The 20,634-nt window shown below is 40.7% G+C and overlaps 1 protein-coding gene across 1 annotated transcript in view; it reads left to right on the top strand.

Moving 5' to 3' along the window:
- trhr2 (thyrotropin releasing hormone receptor 2) overlaps positions 1–20,634 on the top strand; it is a 45,584-nt gene that overhangs the window by 14,571 nt on the left and 10,379 nt on the right. Inside the window, exons 3-5 of the mRNA XM_075470770.1 lie at positions 3,158–3,290; positions 8,163–8,314; positions 10,421–10,544. Coding sequence (XP_075326885.1) covers positions 3,158–3,290; positions 8,163–8,314; positions 10,421–10,544 — 409 coding nt within the window. The remainder of the gene's footprint in view (positions 1–3,157; positions 3,291–8,162; positions 8,315–10,420; positions 10,545–20,634) is intronic.

Genomic DNA, 20,634 nt, shown 5'->3' with positions numbered 1-20,634 from the left:
GTTAGCACAAGATTTACTGACAGTTCAGGGACTCCAACCATGGCAAATACATCGATGGAGCAAACAGGATTCTGGAGCTGAGACCAACAGGCCGACTTCGGACCGCCATTTTCCACTTCCTTATTTTCAACTACACTGTGTTTACTTCCAGTTTTAATTGCTTTTTGTTTTAATTCAGGCACTAAAATTGCAAACTAGGGCTGTGCGATACTGCAAAATTTGGTATCGATCCAATACCAAGTAAATACACTATCGGCCAGTTTTCCCGATAGCGATACCAATACCGATACTTTTTACTACTACCATCTACTTTTGTGTAGGGGAGACCAATGTATCATAATTATTTAAGTAAATGCATCATCAATATTTTCATGATCATTTAATTATTTTGTAAATTTTCCTTTAATTAATCATGTTTATGATGATAATAAAACAGGAAAAAGTTTTCAGGCAAATAAAAATACTTGTATTAAGTAACTCAGAAATGTTTATAGGGTGCTTTATTGGGGTGCTAATCTGGATTTTGCCATTAACAAACTCAAGATTTTGAAATGTACTAATTGAGCGTGAGAGAAGCGAGAGAAGAGAAGTGTTGTACGGCCAGTCGGTCACTCTGTAAATGCCTGGAGTTGTACAGAAGAGAAATAGATACTTAAGAATCCATCTCTTCACACAAGTATCGATCAATACCCAATACCAACATTAGTATCGATACTATCGATATTTTAAATCGATCTGCCCAGCCCTTTTCTTCTGAGTTCAAAGCTAACGCTGCGTAGACGTGTCCCACTGAGAGATCCTTACAGAGCAGCAGGTTTTAACATTCTCTGCTGCAAACTCCTTTTGAATTTAGCTTTCAGTGGGAAAGTGTTAAAGGGGAACTGCGGTATTTTCAACATTAAGCCTCTTTTCTGAGTCGTCTGCAATGTTTTAGAACCCCCCTCACCGCTTTTTTGATGTTTACTGCTGTCTCCGGTATTTGCCTAATTTTGATTCTTCTCAACCTGTTTCAGAACGGCAAGTCATATGCATGTCCTTAAAGGTCCGTAAAAGCACCATAAACGTCCGTTTTCAAAATCATGTACTCACTGGAGTGGTTACTGGTGTGCACTGGTAATCCATATCAAATTTCGTTGCGAAAAGTTGCTTCTGGCGTGTTTTATTTGACAGCTCGTTCATGCTCGAACTATTTTCTTAGCGATGGCGGAGTAATATCAACGAACATCCAGTATCCATCCATCCATCCATCCATCCATTATCTTCCGCTGGTCCGGGGATTGGGTCGCGGGGGCAGCACCAGTACAAAATGTCAAATAAATGGGTAAATAATAAGAGGTTAGGGTAAATAAATGGGTAAATAAAAAGAGGTTAGGGTAAATAAATGGGTAAATAATAAGGCAAGGCAATTTTATCTATAGAGCACAATTCGTACACAAGGCAATTCAAAGTGCTTCACAGCTACATAAAATCACAAGAAGGCAATAAAATCATTAAAAAGAAAATAATAATAATAATAATAATAACAGAAATGAAAAAAAACATTAAAAATAATTAATTAATTAAAAAGTGAAGAGTGCAGATAAAACACTTTCAGGTGTCATATGCACAGCTAAATAGAACTGTTTTCAGCCTGGATTTAAACATTGTCAGAGTTGAGGCCTGTCTCACATCTTCTGGAAGACTGTTCCAGATTTTAGGGGCATAAAACTGAAATGCAGCCTCACCTTGTTTAGTCCTGACTCTGGGCACCAGCAGGAGACCCCTCCCTGGGGCAGGAGACCCCTCCCTGAGGTTCTCAGAGCCCGAGTTGGTTCATATGGCTCTAACATGTCAGAGATGTACTTTGGTGCTTGACCATGAAGAGACTTGAACACAAGCAGAGCTGTTTTAAAGTCTATTCTCTGAGCGACAGGAAGCCAGTGCAGAGACCTGAGCACTGGACTAATATGGTCGTATTTCCTGGTTCTAGTCAGGACTCGAGCAGCAGCGTTCTGGATGTACTGCAGCTGTCTTATAGCCCGTTTAGAGCCCAGTGAGCAGGCCGTTACAGCAGTCTAACCTGCTGGAGACAAACGCATGGATCAGTCTCTCTAAGTCTGGTTTAGACACTATTCCTTTGATTCTGGCAATGTTTTTTAGATGGTAAAAAGCTGCTGATGTTACAGATTTAATGTGGCTGTTAAAGTTCAGGTCTGAGTCCAATATTACCCCGAGATTTCTAACTTGATAGTTAGGTTTTAGAGAGAGAGTCTCAAGGTGACTGATAACACTTTCTCTTTGTTTCTGTGGGCCACAGACAATGATTTCAGTTTTGTCTGAGTTTAGCTGGAGGAAATTGTTTTGCATCCACACACTGATCTGTTCGATGCAGCGACACAGTGTATCTACAGGCCCGTGTTCTCCTGCCGTCAGTGACACGTAGATCTGAGTGTCATCTGCATAGTGGTGGTAGGACACAGTACAGCATTTACCTCAGAAGTTAGGGTAAATAAATGGGTAAATAATAAGAGCTTAGGGTGAATAAATGGATTATTTTAACTGTCTCACCCTTTTAATATTTTAAGTTGAAGCAGAAAATCAAACCTGGGACCTACAGCTGATCCATCATTTATCAAACATACACGATGCAGCAACAACATGCGTTAAATACCACCGTCTTGACCTTTAAATTCCTGCTTTACCACTGAAAACAAATCTCATCTGACTGGCCACTGATCAACAATCCGATCTGAACCGTATCTGTGACAGAGGAACATCTCTTCTTCTTTTTTTTTTCAGACTAAACCTTTCTGTTAATGTGATGGCAGGTTAAGCTCTTAAGCCCTGCGCTATCATTTTAAAAATGCTCAGTTTGCCACACCTGCAATCTTTGAACAGTTGCCCCGGGATTCTCCCTGATAACAGATGCAGGTCTGGAAAGTACCAACAATGATTAAACGCCTCTCACATCCAATCGGTTTCCATGTTGGTCGTCTCTGTGTGAGCGGAAACTCAAAGAGATTAGAGAAAAATCCTCACAGCACCTCTCCGTGCATTTTCCTTTTTCATGGATGAATAATGAATGAAATGCCTCTCACACAACATGCATTAGCAGCTCACTGCTGAACTGAAATATAAAAAAGGTAAAAGTGACCTCCCGTTTTCTCGTCATACGCAGGTACATCGCCATCTGCCACCCCATGAAAGCTCACACCGTGTGCACCGTGTCGCGCGCCAAGCGGATCATTGCTGGGGTTTGGATCTTCACCTGTGTCTACTGCATGCAGTGGTTCTTCCTGGTGGACATTCAGGTAAGATGATGATACGGAGCCTCTTTAGAAACTGTTTGTGCACATCTCCAGCTGTGGTTCTGATGGTTTTAAACTGGACCTCCTCTGAGATGGTCTTAGAATTAATTAGGGATGTCCGGATCAGGTTCTTTTGCCCCCCCGAGTCCGAGTCAGATACCGAGTTCCGATCCGATACTTCTACAGTACATTAAAAAAATGAAGAACGGCGAAGAAACAGATCCAGGATGTCCCTGATTTTTTATTTTATTCACTTATTTTATCATCATCATCAACTTTATTTCCAGACTCAGGGTCCATTTTCAAAAATCAAAACACAGTACATAGACAAAACATAAAGACAAACAGAAACACACTTATAAAAGACACTTGTACCAGTGTTTCCACATGTATGACATGTATGTATCGCACTGCACTAAGCGCAGGAGTTGACAGCAGCATAATAATTTGATTACATGAACCATCCAATCTGCAGATAAATTTATACATTAAATTCCTCAACAATGCATGGAATGTGTTGACCCCTACACCACAAAACAATTCACTTGCACTGCTCCACCTGGGCTTCTTAAGCAGAATGCGCAGCCCATCATTATATGCAACTTGAAGTTTCTGCAGGCTACCCTTTCTATACTTAGCCCACAGGGGGGCAGTATACAGGGGGGTGCAGTATGCCTTGAAGAGGCTAATTTTAACACTATCAGTGCACCAGTGAAACTTCCTTCCCAGCATGTTAGCTTGTGCATATAACATGCGGCGCTGCCTTAAGATGTCATCATCATCACACATTTGGTCAGTAATTATATGTCCCAAATACTTTGTTTTGTTACTTACAGGTAAAGCCTGCCCCGCCAAATAAAAAGAAGGAAAAGTGAGATCCTTCTCCTCCTTACTTTTACATATAAGCACAACACTTTTCTTGCAGTTGTATTTAACATCAAAAGTCAATCCATAATTGGAACAAACATGTAGCATTTCTTGCAGCCCAGTACTGCTGGGGGAGAAGATGGCTAGATCATCGGCATACATGAGATGGTTTAGCAGTGCATTCCCAACCATGCATCCTGTCCTACAGGCCCTCAGTTGCTCAGACAGGTCATTCATATAAATATTGAAAAGAGCGGGAGAGAGTAATCCACCCTGTCGAACCCCATTTCCCACCCCAAATGGTAGAGAGCACCTCCCCCCATTTGAATTGCATGGTCTGGTTGGCATACCAGTATGACAGGATCCTAATTATACTGTTGGGGACACCCCTCTGTCTGAGTTTTAAAAACAATTGAACAACAACAATTTATCATTTAACACTTATAGCATTTGAATAAAGCTCCAAATCTGAAGCTTGAGTTTCAAAACTTAATCACATTTTAACTACTGATTTTATCTGATTTTATCTATTGTTCTTATTTCTTTCTATTTTGTTTAAAATTTAAATCATGCTTTTTATTTAATGTCTCTGTAAAGCACTTTGAATCACCCTGTAGTTGAGTTGTGCTATACAAGTAAACTTGCCTTGCCTTGTGTGAGGTAGCTTGAACAAAAAAAGGAATACTGTAAACTAATTCTTCACGTTGTAGTTTAATGCAACAATGTCTGATATAAAAACGAGCAGCAGCTCAACCTGAAATACCTGCAGGCATGTCAACAAATGAGCAAATAAAAGTTCCCCAGTGTTCTAAAGTAAGGCAGTAATGTGCTTTAACTGCACTCCTAATTCTTACTCTCCTCCTCTGGCTGTACAGAAGGAAATGTACGTTTTTCTTGACGATTCCGATCGAGTCTGAAACCACGTGATCGGATCGGGATATCCCTAGTCTTAATACTGCCGCATGATCCCCTTTTTCTGCCTTTACCCTTAACTGTCAAGTCAAAAAGCTGCGAATATGAAGCTGGATTCACGGTTGCATCTTATTACGTAATAAAAAGGAACAAAAATCAGCTCAGGGAAAGTAAGTTCGAAGTAACCCGAGAGAATTTGGCCAATGTTTTCAATTCAATTCATTTTTATTTATATAGCGCCAAATACAACAAATGTCATCTCAAGGCACTTCGATAATAAAGTCCAATTCAAGCCAATTGGAATTAAATTAATTGTAATCATAATTATTCATAAAATAATAATGTTTTGCTCTTTGGTTACTGTTACGGGATGTAAAACCAGTGTAAAACGAACAAAAACATGTGTGTGAGCCCTGTACATGCGCAGCCATCCACATGAACGTGTTGTTTGAAGAGATCACAAAGACACCATCAAAAGCCCACAAAAATGTCATGTGACCCGTAAAGTAGGGCTGGGCGGATCGATTTAAAATATCGATAGTATCGATACTAACGTTGGTATTGGGTATTGATCGATACCTGTGTGAAGAGATGGATTCTTAAGTTTCTATTTCTCTTCTGTACAACTCCAGGCATTTACAGAGTGACCGACTGGCCGTACAACACCGCTCTTCTCTCATGCTCAATTAGTACATTTCAAAATCTTGAGCTTGTTAATTGCAAATGCAGATTAGCAAGTTTTGAGTTTTCTATAAACATTCCTGAGCTACTTAATAAAAGTATTTTTATTTGCCTGAAAACTTTTTCCTGTGTTTTATTATCATCATAAATAATAATAATAATCCCAGTTTTTAGGTATTATTACTGGGCCGCAAATGTGCAGAAACTGGTATTTTGGATGAATGATGAAGAAGACACTATACCGGTTTGGGTTCAGTTAGAGAAAAAGTCCTCCCAGTTCTCACTTCGCTCAGTCTTGTGCTCACAACTTCCTCTCCCGCACTTAACTAATTGCCCTGTTGTATCCACTTCTTTAAAAATATGGAACCAACTTAGGAAACAGCTCGGCCTTTTGCACTCATCTGCCCTGACATCAGTGTTTAAAAACTTTATGTTTGGACCATCACAGGACTCAGCATTCAAAGTTTGGCATGATAATGGAATTAAATCAATTGTAGATCTCTATACTGAAAATGTATTCTCGTCTTTTGAACAGCTATCTGTCAAATACCACCTTCCAAAACATCATTTTTTTCATTTTTTTCAAATTCGTGACTATGTTAAGAAGCTGTTTCCTTACTTCCCGAATCGCCCTCCAGAAACCCTATTAGACTCTCTCCTTTCAATTGATCCCAGTCTTAGAGGATGTATTTCGGTTCTATACAAGCTTATGCTATCAGAAACATCAACATCTGCAAATGCAGTCAAAACAGCTTGGGAAGAGAATCTTAACATTGTGTTTACAGAACAACAATGGACTTCTGCACTGGCTCTGGTGCACTCAACTTCCATCTGTGCCCGGCATAGACTAATTCAATGCAAAGTTGTTTACAGAGCTCACTATACCAATTCACGGCTAGCAAAAATGTATTCCTCTGTAATGATGCCTGTGGCAGATGTCAACTTTCCCCTGCTAATCATTCACACATGTTCTGGTCATGCCCTAAGCTGAAACCATTCTGGACAGAAATTTTCAAATCCCCTATCCGAAGCATATGGGTTTCTGGTTGCTCCTAATTCAATATCTGCAATTTTTGGTATCCCCCCTGTTTCTAATCTGCCGAAAGCAATGAAACAAGCCATAGCTTTCACCACTCCACTTGCTCGAAGGCTGATCTTACTGAATTGGAAAGTCTCTCACTCCCCTTCACATGTCCGCTGGGTGCGAGAAGTGCTCTACAACCTCAAAACAGAGAAATTGAGGTTTTCTTGTAGAGGTTCCACCAGTTTGTTTCATGCTACATGGGACCCCTTTAATAAACAAAGTAAAAAAAATAAATATTAATAATAAATAATATTATTATAAAAATAATAATAAATAAATAATCATGAAAATTCAAATTTGCATATTGATTATGCATTCACTTAATTAATTATGATACATTGGTCTCCCCTACACAAAAGTAGATGGTAGTAGGAAAAAGTATTGGAATTGGTATCGCTATCGGCAAAACTGGCCAATAGTGTGTTTACTTGGTATTGGATCGATACCACATTTTGCAGTATCGCAGCCCTACCGTAAAGCAAAACGGTGTCATGCAGGGCTGGAAACCAAAGTTGTAAACTGCGGTATCTCCGCATTTCTACATATAAAACATCCCACAAAAAAAAGAAACAACACAGCCAATACATTTTCAATTAAGACCACATTTACCTTAATACTGGGATGAGCGGAAGCTGGCGTGCATGTCCTCGACTTTCTTCATGTTGTATTTGTAGTTTGTTGTTGTAATCATAGTGAGACATTCAAGATGAGCATGGTTTCTGTGCTGGTTTTTGTGTTGGTTTTTGTGCTGGTTTTTGCCCTTTTTTGATTAAAAACCGATCCATTGTGGTTTAAGGGGGCTGCGTTGCCAGGTTTAATATTTACCCCTTTAGGAAACACCATTAAGCCTTAATTAATACTTAATAAAAATACTTAATACTACAAAAACGCAAACTTAATAAAAATACCTAATACTGTGCAGTATTTCCTGTTATTTGAAAAAAATGTATTGTTATTGTTACCATATTGTTATAAGCTACTATGCAAGTGCGAGCCACCAATTAAAGCTTGAGGAGCCGCTCAATGAGTATCTCTGCTCTAAGAAATCTGACATTCATCATCAGACGGCCCCCAGCTGAGCCAACGCTGTCCATCAGGATCGTCTTTCATGTCTAAAGACTAAAAAAACAAGATGGGTTTTGAATTGCTGTGTTTTTTAGGCTAAACTCAGGTATTACAGGGAGCTCCCAGTGTCAGCAGCAGACGTGTGAAACATCTGTGATTTCCAGGAGCTCTCAGGGGCCCACGCTGCTGGTGTTTAGGAGCTGTTTGGTTTTACTCTGCTGAGATGTGAAGCATCATTACCTCCATCACTGCTCCATCATGTTCAGGTGGAGCAGGACGGTCACGTGCTGTGCGGCTACAAAGTGAAGCGGGAGCTCTACCTGCCCATCTACCTCATCGACTTTGCCGTTTTCTACGTCATACCGCTGCTCCTCGCCATCGTGCTGTACGCTCTGATCGCACGCATCCTCTACCTCAGGTACTGCACGCCACACATCAAACTTCTAAGGTTCAATGTGATGAAGCAGACTCTTTGCAGATGTGGTTTCTTTGGGCCACAGGAGGTTTTTCATTTCACTGATTACTGGAACAAATAAGCAGCTGCTGCTTCCCAAACAACCAACACATCTATAAACAACAGAGGCAGAAAGCATAAGTCTGTTTTCACACAGGCAGAAATGCACATTCGCCTTATTTTCCCCATTTTTACAAAGCTGTGATTCTCTTTTAGGTGTTTCAGCCTGAATTACCTTCCGTATTGTTGCATTTATCAATCATTTCTAAACATCACCAACTAAAACACTGCTTATGTCACAAGACCTTTGAATTAAAAAGCACACATATATATATATATATATATATATATATATATATTATATATGAAAGAGTGTATTTTCTAGGGCTGGGCAACGATTAAAATGTTTAATCTAATTAATCACATGATTTCCCCGATTAATCGCGATTAATCGCATTTGTACGCAGAATCCAAAAATGAATCCAAAAGTAGCGTATAGCCTTTAGCATTTAGCTTTATTTTAAATGTGCTGCCATATGAATGAAAGTGCCATAACATTTGTTGTGCAAACACACTTTTAACATCAGCATCTTTCTGTAGTTTTTATGTAGAAGCCTCGCTCCACTGTCTGTTTCCTTGAATGACTTGCTGCTATCAGTTGTGTGTTTTGCCTTTAAGTGATATTTTAGACTGGAACTACTACGCTGAGAAGACAATTCAACTTGGCAGTGTTTACAGATGACTTTGGTTCTGTCGACTCCGCCGTCTGGAAGAACTTTAACATGAAAATGGCCGAGTAAAAGTTCCGTACCCTTCTCCATGTTTGGTGGATCCAAAGATTACTTTCTTTTCCTGTTCCACAGCAGACAGCAGCAGACTTTTACAAAATAAAAGCCTGTGAGCAACAGACTTTTACAAAATAAAAGCCTGTGAGCAACAGACTTTTACAAAATAAAAGCCTGTGAGCGTCACACTTTTACAAAATAAAAGCCTGTGAGCAACAGACTTTTACAAAATAAAAGCCTGTGAGCAGCAGACTTTTACAAAATAAAAGCCTGTGAGCGTCACACTTTTACAAAATAAAAGCCTGTGAGCAGCAGACTTTTACAAAATAAAAGCCTGTGAGCAACAGACTTTTACAAAATAAAAGCCTGTGAGCAACAGACTTTTACAAAATAAAAGCCTGTGAGCGTCACACTTTCACAAAATAAAAGCTTGTGAGCAACAGACTTTTACAAAATAAAAGCCTGTGAGCAACAGACTTTTACAAAATAAAAGCCTGTGAGCGTCACACTTTTACAAAATAAAAGCCTTTGAGCAGCAGACTTTTACAAAATAAAAGCCTGTGAGCAGCAGACTTTTACAAAATAAAAGCCTGTGAGCAACAGACTTTTACAATAATAAAAGCCTGTGAGCAACAGACTTTTACAAAATAAAAGCCTGTGAGCGTCAGACTTTTACAAAATAAAAGCCTGTGAGCAACAGACTTTTACAAAATAAAAGCCTGTGAGCGTCAGACTTTTACATTAATAAAATAGATAATAAAACCTCCGTTAATGTGCGATAAAATATGTATCGGCGTTCACCGTTCATAATTAACGAGTTAACTCGCCCAGCCCTAGTATTTTCATCTACCTCTGACTGTGCTCACTCTAGTCGATGATCTGAAACTCTTCAGGTGAATCACAGACACAATAATCCTCTTTGATGGCGTGCCGCTCGCGCTGTAGTCGTATCTGTTAACCCTGCCAGTGTCGGCATGTTCATTTCTGTCCGACTGTCATATAAGATCTGCCTCTTGATGCGCAAATCTTCAACGTTTTTATTTGAAGCGACACTTTTAAAAACAAGTTTTTATCCTCCTAATTCAGAGTGCGTCCCCACAGATGATATTCAGCATCATATCCTTTTCTGAAATATCCCCGCCAGCATGAACCAAAGCAGAGAGGCTGTTCTTGTATCTTTATCATCACAGAATTTTACTATAGATTACAGAGATTTGAGAGAAACTTTTTCAGGAATTAAAGAACGTGTGTAACATGCCTGTTGAATCCAAACATGTCTCTGCAGCCCGCTGTCCACCCACCCCGACACCAGCGCCACCACGCTGCGCAGGAGCTGCCGGGATCCCTCTGAGGCAGCGAGGACGGGTCGCCAGGGTCGGCCCAAGAGCGCGCTCTCCTCCAGGAAACAGGTCTGAGCCTCATTTCACCTTCGGCTGCTTCCCATTAACCCTTCTGTGCCCTCTTTCCTGTTGTCACATCTCGCCCGAACCTTTGAGTAACTGCGAGTTACTGCTGTGTGCTGCCTAAAGGGATAGTTCGCCTCTTTTGACATGAAGCTGTATGACATCCCATATCAGCAACATCATTTATGAACATCTTCTTACCCCCTGCTGCGTCCTGTGAGCAGAGTTCCAGCCTCGTTTTGGTGTTGATGAAGGTAGTCCGGCTAGTTGGCTGGGGTTTAAAAAATAAAGCGCTTTGCTTCTCAGAACAATATGCGTTCAACAGAGTAAAACATTTGCATCACAAAATGGTTCTCCAGGAAAAAGTCAGACCTCACAATCTCTTGGCCCTATTTTCTCTCCCTTCGTATCACTGCCTGCTGTGTAGACCGTGCAGACCGAAGCGCAGACCGAGCAGCAAACAGCAGTTGGAAACCAGTTGGAAACTAGTTGGAAACCAGGTGGAAACCAACAGGCAGTGATATGAAGGGAGAGAAAATAGGGCCAAGCGATTGTGAGGTCTGACTTTTTCCTGGAGAACGATTTTGTGATGCAAATGTATTACTCTGTTGAACGCATATTGTTCTGAGAAGCAAAACGCTTTATTTTTTAAACCCCAGCCAACTAGCCGGACTACCTTCATCAACACCAAAACGAGGCTGGAACTCTGCTCACAGGACGCAGCAGGGGGTAAGAAGATGTTCATAAATGATGTTGCTGATATGGGATGTGATACAGCTTCATGTCAAATAAGGCGAACTGTCCCTTTAAGCTTTCCCCCGGTCATAATTTCCTCCTGCCGTCCACTCGCTCTGAAAAGCTCCGTGTCGTCAGCACTCTGTCCCAGCTGTTCTGAACCCTGAAGGCAATCGTGGTGGTAATGGCTTCTTTTGGTCAGGACAGCATTCAAAGAGGCTTTTCTCTCTTCAGATTGCTTGGTTTTGCTCTGCAGGGCTGCTTTGTCTCTGAGCTCTCGCACTCAGAACACATTTATTCTCTCAGGCTTTCTGCTCATGAAAGCATCTGCCATCATGTGCCTTCACACACTTTGGGTTCAGAAGTCTCTGATCCAGAGGGGATTGTCTCATGTCCACATTTAGTTCTTCTAAAAGTTGTTTGGCATTTGTACATCCCCAACTGAAACATTTTTGGTTTGTTTGTTTACCTTTTTAAAATGAAAATGCAGACATTTCCTTTTATAAAGAGCTGAAAATGCAGCATTTTCCAAGATAAACATATTTAGCTGATGTTTACACGTTGTTAAAAAACTTCACCTTTAAGACTTTAGTCATGAATGGTTCCAGTAGAACTTTATTACTTCTGTATGATCACTCGTGCTGTATTTAAAGGTCAGACAGGTTTCTGGTAAATGTTGCTGAGTCTCAGCTGCTGATTCTGTGCTCTGAAATGAAGGAGGTGCTTCAGGTTTCTGTTCTGACTCATTCGTGTTTGGTAAGCGTCTCTCTGGTTCCCCTTTTGGTAGCAGCAGTGAGTGAGAAACTAAGTGAACCCCTGATCCAGCAGCTGGTAGCAGCAGTGAGTGAGAAACTAAGTGAACCCCTGATCCAGCAGCTGGTAGCAGCAGTGTGTGAGAAACTAAGTGAACCCCTGATCCAGCAGCTGGTAGCAGCAGTGTGTGAGAAACTAAGTGAACCCCTGATCCAGCAGCTAGTAGCAGCAGTGATTGAGAAACTAAGTGAACCCCTGATCCAGCAGCTGGTAGCAGCAAGGTAGCAAGGTACCAAAGTACCAAAGTACCAAAGTACCAAGGTAGCAAGGTACCAAAGTACCAAAGTACCAAAGTACCAAAGTACCAAAGTACCAAGGTAGCAAGGTACCAAAGTACCAAAGTACCAAAGTACCAAAGTACCAATGTACCAAGGTACCAAGGTAACAAGGTACCAAAATACCAAGGTACCAAGGTAGCAAGGTACCAAAGTACCAAAGTACCAAGGTACCAAGGTACCAAGGTAGCAAGGTAGCAAGGTACCAAAGTAACAAAGTACCAAAGTACCAAGGTACCAAAGTGCCAAAGTACCAAGGTACCAAGGTACCAAAGTGCCAAAGTACCAAAGTACCAAGGTACCAAGGTACCAAAGTACCAAAGTACCAAAGTACCAAGGTACCAAAGTACCAAAGTACCAAAGTACCAAGGTACCAAAGTACCAAAGTACCAAGGTACCAAGGTAGCAAGGTACCAAAGTACCAAAGTACCAAAGTACCAAAGTACCAAAGTACCAAGGTACCAAAGTACCAAGGTACCAAGGTACCAAAGTACCAAAGTACCAAAGTACCAAGGTACCAAGGTACCAAAGTACCAAAGTACCAAAGTACCAAAGTACCAAGGTACCAAAGTACCAAAGTACCAAAGTACCAAGGTAGCAAGGTACCAAAGTACCAAAGTACCAAAGTACCAAAGTACCAAGGTAGCAAGGTACCAAAGTACCAAAGTACCAAGGTAGCAAGGTACCAAAGTACCAAAGTACCAAAGTACCAAGGTACCAAGGTACCAAAGTACCAAAGTACCAAGGTACCAATGTACCAAAGTACCAAAGTACCAAAGTACCAAGGTACCAATGTACCAAAGTACCAAAGTACCAAAGTACCAAAGTACCAAGGTACCAATGTACCAAAGTACCAAAGTACCAAGGGACCAAAGTACCAAAGTACCAAAGTACCAAAGTACCAAAGAACCAAATTACCAAAGCACCAAATTACCAAAGTACCAAGGTACCAAGGTACCAAAGTACCAAAGTACCAAAGCACCAAAGAACCAAATTACCAAGGTACCAAGGTACCAAAGTACTGGCCCTTTGGAAGGAGAGCTGGTCTTTCATGTCAGCACCAGCTCTTTGCAGAGTTATGGTCACCAACTAAAACCTTATGAGCGCTACATTTTAAAACCAGAGCTAGCGTTGTGCTAATCGGCCTGCTAATCCCAGCAAGTCGTGTTCAGACTGAGCTCCATCATGCAGTAATCTGAAGAACTCTGACTAGTTTACAAGCAAAGAGATGTTTAATGTGACACTGAACCATGGATCATTTTACGGGTTAACATTTATGACTCCAGACCTTTCACTCTGTCTGGATGCCAGTTCCAATCTTTCATTTCTTGACCTGTAGAACATCAGAACATCAGCAAACCAACTCCAGCGTCAGCTCACAGACATCTTGCATCACATCTCTGTGCTCCATGAGCCTGCCATAGGTCGAACATGCAGAAGGAAAAGATAATTAAATAATCTTAATTAATTAATAAGATTAATTATTATCTTTCTTTGATCGATTCCATTCCATCTCTAGATGATTAATGATTATTTAATTATGATACTCTGGTACTTTGGTACTCTGGTACCTTGGTACTTTGGTATTTTGGTACTCTGGTAATTTGGTACTCTGGTACTTTGGTACTTTGGTACCTTGGTACTTTGGTATTTTGGTACTCTGGTACTTTGGTACTTTGGTACCTTGGTACTTTGGTATTTTGGTACTCTGGTACTTTGGTACTTTGGTACCTTGGTACTTTGGTATTTTGGTACTCTGGTACTTTGGTTCTCTGGTACTTTGGTACCTTGGTACTTTGGTACTCTGGTACTTTGGTACCTTGGTACTTTGGTACTCTGGTACTTTGGTACCTTGGTACTTTGGTACTTTGGTACTTTGGTACGCTGGTACTTTGGTACTTTGGTACTTTGGTGCTTTGGTACTTTGGTACTTTGGTACTCTGGTACTCTAGTACTCTGGTACTCCGATACTTTGGTACTTTGGTACTTTGGTACTCTGGTACTCTGGTACTTTGGTACTTTGGTACTCTGGTACTTTGGTACTTTGGTACTCTGGTACTTTGGTACTTTGGTACTTTGGTACTTTGGTACTCTGGTACTTTGGTACCTTGGTACTTTGGTACTTTGGTACTCTGGTACTTTGGTACTTTGGTACTTTGGTAATTTGGTGCTTTGGTACTTTGGTACTTTGGTACTTTGGTACTCTGGTACTCTGGTACTTTGATACCTTGGTACTCTGGTACTTTGGTACTTTATTACTTTATTACTTTGGTACACATGCAGAAAGCTTAACGGTGTTAAGTTGTTTACAAATAGTATTATAAGTTAGAATGATATAATGATTTCCTCAACATTTCCACATGCTGAGTGACTGAAAGGAGAGAGATTCATCACATCTGTTTACATCTTAAGGGCAGCTATGAAGGGCCCCGGTAGGTTAAAGGAAGCTTGATGTGTTCAACAATATTCGAGACAATTCTGAACTTCAAACCCCAGCTTTGAAGCCAGGGAGTCGGCTGAAACCCAACACCTGAGCTGCAGGACATTCCTTCGGTGTTTTTCTTCATGTCTGCCATAATAAACCCAGAGGGGGCCGGTAAACGTAATTCCATGGAACTGGAGCTGCTTCCCTGCACGGGTTTTAAAAATAAAAAGGCAGACCAACAGGGAAAATAATGGTATCGCTTTTGCATCTTTGGGAGCTCGTAGACGTATTTTACTTCATTGGAAGGATAAGAATCCTCCCTCCCCTAACTCTTGGCTAAAGGACTAAATGTCATTCCTATACTTAGAAAAAATCAAGTACAGTATTAGGGGGGGCTCTGACAAATTCTATAAAACTTGGAATCCCATTCTTTCTTTGATTGATTCCATTCCATCTCCAGATGATTAATGATTAAGATGGTTGGTGCTAATTAAGACATTGGTGTGTATATATCCTGTCAGAGTTCTGTAAGAAGCCAGTGTGTCTATGATTCAATGTAGTTTGGACTCCTCTGAATGTTCCCTTTTATTATTATTATTATTATTATTTTATTTTATTTATTTATTTATTTTTCCTGTTCACCACCCCCCCCCCCTTTTTTTTTCTTTTTTTTTCCTTTGGGGTGGGGATAGAGTTGTGTTTGCTTATTAGCATTATTACCCATTGTTATGTGACCAAGTCAAGTAAATGTGACTGGTTGGGGGAGGTGGTTGTGGGAGTTCTAAAAGGGGAAAAATAGGTGAAATGTATCCTTTCAGATTGATCTTGGATTGTATATTGACAACCTAATAAAGATATATATGTAAAAAAAATAAATAAATAAAAAGGCTCATTGAATTAAAGAGTTCTGACCCCGAACCAAACGGTGCTTTGAAGCTGCACCGCAACACGTTTTCCTTCCCGATCTTTTCGTCATGATTCCCCGTTTGAGCTGAAAGAAAAATACACAAGCAGCAGAGAGAGAGTTCCACGGCTCGCTCTCTGGACTCTCAACGCTTCTCAGTCTGCAACAGAAAACCCTCTGGGCTCTTTCTCTGCTTTGGGATCTACAACCCCTGGAATAAAAATGATGGAATCACCGGCCTCGGAGGATGTTCATTCAGTCGTTTCATTTTATAGAAAAAAAGCAGATCACAGACATGACACAAAACTAAAGTCATTTCAAATGGCAACTTTCTGGCTTTAAGAAACACTAAAAGAAATCAAGAAAAATCATTTAGCATCATTTGTTTGTACATGAAATGTGCTATGTAAATAAATTTGATTTGATTTGATCATGAAAAACAAAAGAACGCTCCAACACATCACTAGTGTTTTGTTGCACCACCTCTGGCTTTTCTATCAGCTCGCAGTCTCTGAGGCCTTAATGGACTTAACTCATTGGCTGCCAGCCATTTTCAGTGCAGACACCCATACTGCCAAGTGTTTTTCAGTATTTTGACTGATTTTCCAAGACCCACAGAAAAGTGTGTCTTATGACTATGTACACACTGAAATTACCAAAAGAAAGAGTAGACTCTCTTCTTTGATCAGGAAAAAAAGTTTGTTTCTACCATTTTCAGTCTTTTAGTAATAGACAGTAGAACATAGGTTGGTTTCACCAAAAACAGCTGTTTGACCCAAAAAATGGAGAAAACGAGCTCTTTTTTTTTGTGCAAAGTGGGACTGCTGCCACCTTGCGGGTAATTTTGCCAGTATATTCTCTGTTTAGTGTTTACAAGCCTAAGATTTAGTGACGAACTCCGCTAGATTGTCCCCCAGCCCGCTCCGTTAAAAAACGCAATTGACGTCTATAGACGTCTTTGGCAGTGAACGTTTTTTTTTTAATTGACGTCTATAGACGTCAATGGCACCGAAAGAGTTAATGAGTGACAAACAGTACTCTTCATCAATCTGGCTCCAACTTTCTCTGATTGCTGTTGCCAGATCAGCTTTGCAGGTTGGAGCCTCGTCATGGACCATTTTCTTCAACTTCCACCAAAGACTTTCAACTGGATTAAGATCCGGACTATTTGCAGGCCATGACATTGATCTTATGTGTCTTTTTTTCAAGGAATGTTTTCACAGTTTTTGCTCTATGGCAAGATAAGATAAGATAACATAAGACAGGCCTCTTCACTTGTTGTTTTTAAATCCCAACTTAAGACCCATCTTTTTTCTTTGGCTTTTGGCACAATCTGAGATGTTTGACTTCGTTTTATTGTGTTTACATTTTAATTACTTTAGTACTGCTTTTATATTTGACCCTTCTATTTTATGATTGTGTATAGCACTTTGGTCCTGTGGGTGTATAAAGTGCTTTATAAATAAAGTTGGTATGGTATGGTATGGTAAGATGCATTATCCTCTTGAAAATTGATTTTATCATCCCCGAACATCCTTTCAATTGATGGGATAAGAAAAGTGTCCAAAATATCAACGGAAACTTGTGCATTTATTGAAGATGTAATGACAGCCACCTCCCCAGGGCCTTTACCTGACATGCAGCCCCATATCATCAATGACTGTGGAGTCAGTCATCTTTATAAATCTCATTGGAACTGCACCAAACAAAAGTTCCAGCATCCTCACCTTGCCCAATGCAGATTGGAGATTCATCACTGAATATGACTTTCATCCAGTCATCCACAGTCCACCATTGCTTTTCCTTAGCCCGTTGTAACCTTGTTTTTTTCTGTTTGGGTGTTAATGATGGCTTTCGTTTAGCTTTTCTGTATGTAAATCCCATTTCCTTAAGGCGCGTTCTTACAGTTCGATCACAGACGTTGACTCCAGTTTCCTCCCATTCATTCCTCATTTGTTTTGTTGTGCATTTTCTTTAAGTTTTCTGTCTTGACGCTTTGATGTCTACAGGGTGTGTTTACAGGGTGATTCCATCATTTTTTCCTCAGAATTGAGTGATTCCATATTTTTTTCCCTCTGCTTGGTCTAAAAAAGTAACCGTTACTGACTGCCACAATTTTTTTTCTTGATTTCTTTTAGTATTTCTTCAGCCATTTGAAATGACTTTAGTTTTGTGTCATGTCTGTGATCTGCTTTTTTTCTACAAAATGAAATGAACATCCTCCGAGGCCGGGGATTCCATCATTTTTGCCAGGGGTTGTACTTCTACCGCCATGTGCGTGGGGTCAGAGGCAGGGACGGGAAGTGATGACAGATGTGATGACAGATATTACAGGTCAGAAACGGAACGGAAAAGGGGAAATCGAGTGGAAGTGGATTAAAAGTGTGAGCAGCAGAGGCTCAGACTGCTTAAATGAGATAAGCACAAGAGCAACAGAGGCTCCACAGGCGGACCTCAGCCGATAAGACTCCAGCTGCAGACTGTGCAAAGACCTTTAGAGACAGCCCAAGATGCAGGGAGGCATAACCAAGTATAACCAACCATACTGCACAGGAACATCAACATTTTTATGTGCTTCAACGTTTTTATCTGAAGCGACACTTTTAAAATCAAAGCTGGAGATGCTGACTTTTTATCCTCCTAATTCACACTGAAAAAAGTGACATTTTGGTGAAGTAAACTCCATTAGAGTAACTGTCATCATTTCTACCTTGTATTTTTAAGATTCGAGTAAGAACTCGAGCTTCTTAGGTAAAATTAAACATTTTATTAACGTAATACATGAATTATGGGGGAAGAGTAAGTTTTACTTAGGTTTCCTCATACAATTTAAATGTTTAATAGTTGTATGTACATAAACCTAGAAATACTACATAAACTTTACTCTGAAAGTGTATCGTTAAAATCTACTAAGTTACTTCATAACAGCAAATACTACAGATATATAACATTTACTTAAAGTTTTGAGTAAAATGATGTTCCTGCCTATGAAAAACAAGTAGACTTTACTTAATTTGTTTAGATAAATATAACTTAAAACGTAGATGTAATTAAGTAAATGTTACCTTCAAAACTGTTATGTTTTATGGTGAGTAAAATTTACTTGATATTGCAGCATTAAATCTTACTTAAATCATTTGAGTGCAAATACTTACAAAGGGTTTTTTAAGTAAATCTTATGAGTTTTTCCCACAGATGAAATATTCAGCGTCATATCCTTCGGGTCCGAAACATTTTCTAAAATATCCCCGTCAGCTGAACCAAAGCAATGGTTTTAGAGTATGGAAGAGTATGGAAGTCCCAAAGTCAAAATAGGAGAAAGTTACAAAGGCGGTGAAGAATGACGGAGCTGAGACGGTGCGGCCAACCAGCCGGACATGGTGGTGGGCGACAGAATACAGAAGGCGGCGGTGGGGATGGATGGAGTAATTCTACGTGACAGGAACACGAGAAGCTGGAGGAATACCAAAGGGCCGAAGGAGAAAAGATGTGGGAATGGAAGGCAGCAGTAATCTGTGATCTGGGAGTGTGACTCAAACAGATCCCGGGAAGAAGAGGAGGCACAGTTCCCGGGAACTGCTCGGGATATTCAGGGGTCAGCGGCCAGGGCTGGACTGGCATCTGAAAAGGGCCCGGGCACTTTTTGATCACTGAGGGCCCAGCGTGCATATATGTATATTTATATATACACACACTTCTGTCTAATTATCATTAATCCTCCATTTAATCCTTGTAAGGTGTTCATGTTTTTGTTACATAGAAGATATTCTGGCCCAGTGAACCTGGGACTAAAGGAGGGGAAAAAAGCTGCTGTGCACCCTCATGTTCCCTTCATCCTGCTTGTGAAGTTCTGAGTATCTTTGTTTTTGAGGATAAGAGATAGAGAGAGGAGGATAACTAACTTTATTTTCCAGATGATGAGCCCTGGCCAGTGAATCTCATTGTGAAAAAAGTATTCATACCATTTTCCTTCAGCAAAACCTGAAAGTGGGTCCCACAGACCCAAGCCAGGGATAAGCAAAGCAATATTTCACCAACACACACAACACTGTATAGAAAAGGAGCACCAGCACCACACACTTGACACTGATCAAAAGAGCCTAAGATAGTGCTTATGTCTGTGTATTTTTTCTCGGACACGTCATTTTTTTCACTACAGCAAAACCAAAAAATTATACCAAATGGGTATTTTTGTGACTGATTTGATGAAGTCAGGATGACAACTTGGTCTCGGTTTCAAACTTTCAGCCAATGGGAAACGAAACGCTGAAGCGCCCAATAGCTACACTGCATTGGCTAGCTAGCGGGTGTGTTGAGATGAATTCTAACCTCAATCTCTCCCTGCTGGGTCACGTCTCCTATCTCCGTCTCCTCCTCCTCTGGTTCCCCAGCTGGAACCATCTCCTCCGCCTCCTCCTGTTCATTCTCCACCACCTGTGCGCTCGTTGATGATGTACCGGCGGCGGCCCCACTGCTGCCCCAACCTGAGGTCGAGCAGCCAGGTTCCGCATCTCCCACGGCCCACTACCGAACCTGAGCTCGAGCTTTTAAAAAACATATCGGTGATTTTAGCGCATTACTGCGTCGTCTCTTGGTTTTTGTTTTCTCTTTTCTTTACGTTTGTCATGGTCACTCTTTTGTTTCTCCATTTCGCGTCCTCTTTCCACCAGAGCTTTAGCCGAATATAGCCAAGTGAAGTCAGCTAAACTTGGGGTTATAATGATGATGATGACTTGGGTCAAGTGGGCCTGTAGGGAGGGCGGGCCTTTGACAACGTTAGGCATTCTCATTGGACTAGCGCTCTGTGCGTCAGGAGAAACATCCAATGGGCCCCGACGTGTCATTTTTTTTTTACCGTCGCAGTCAATAAAAAATATAATATATATATGTATATTTTATTTACGGCCCTCGGAGGGCCCAGAGGGCCCAAATCGCGGGAGGGCC

This window comes from Odontesthes bonariensis, chromosome 7 (assembly GCF_027942865.1).
Source record: "Odontesthes bonariensis isolate fOdoBon6 chromosome 7, fOdoBon6.hap1, whole genome shotgun sequence".
NCBI lineage: Eukaryota > Metazoa > Chordata > Actinopteri > Atheriniformes > Atherinopsidae > Odontesthes > Odontesthes bonariensis.
The sequence above is the reverse complement of the archived record's forward strand: the minus strand, read 5'-3'. Positions and strand labels throughout refer to the sequence as shown.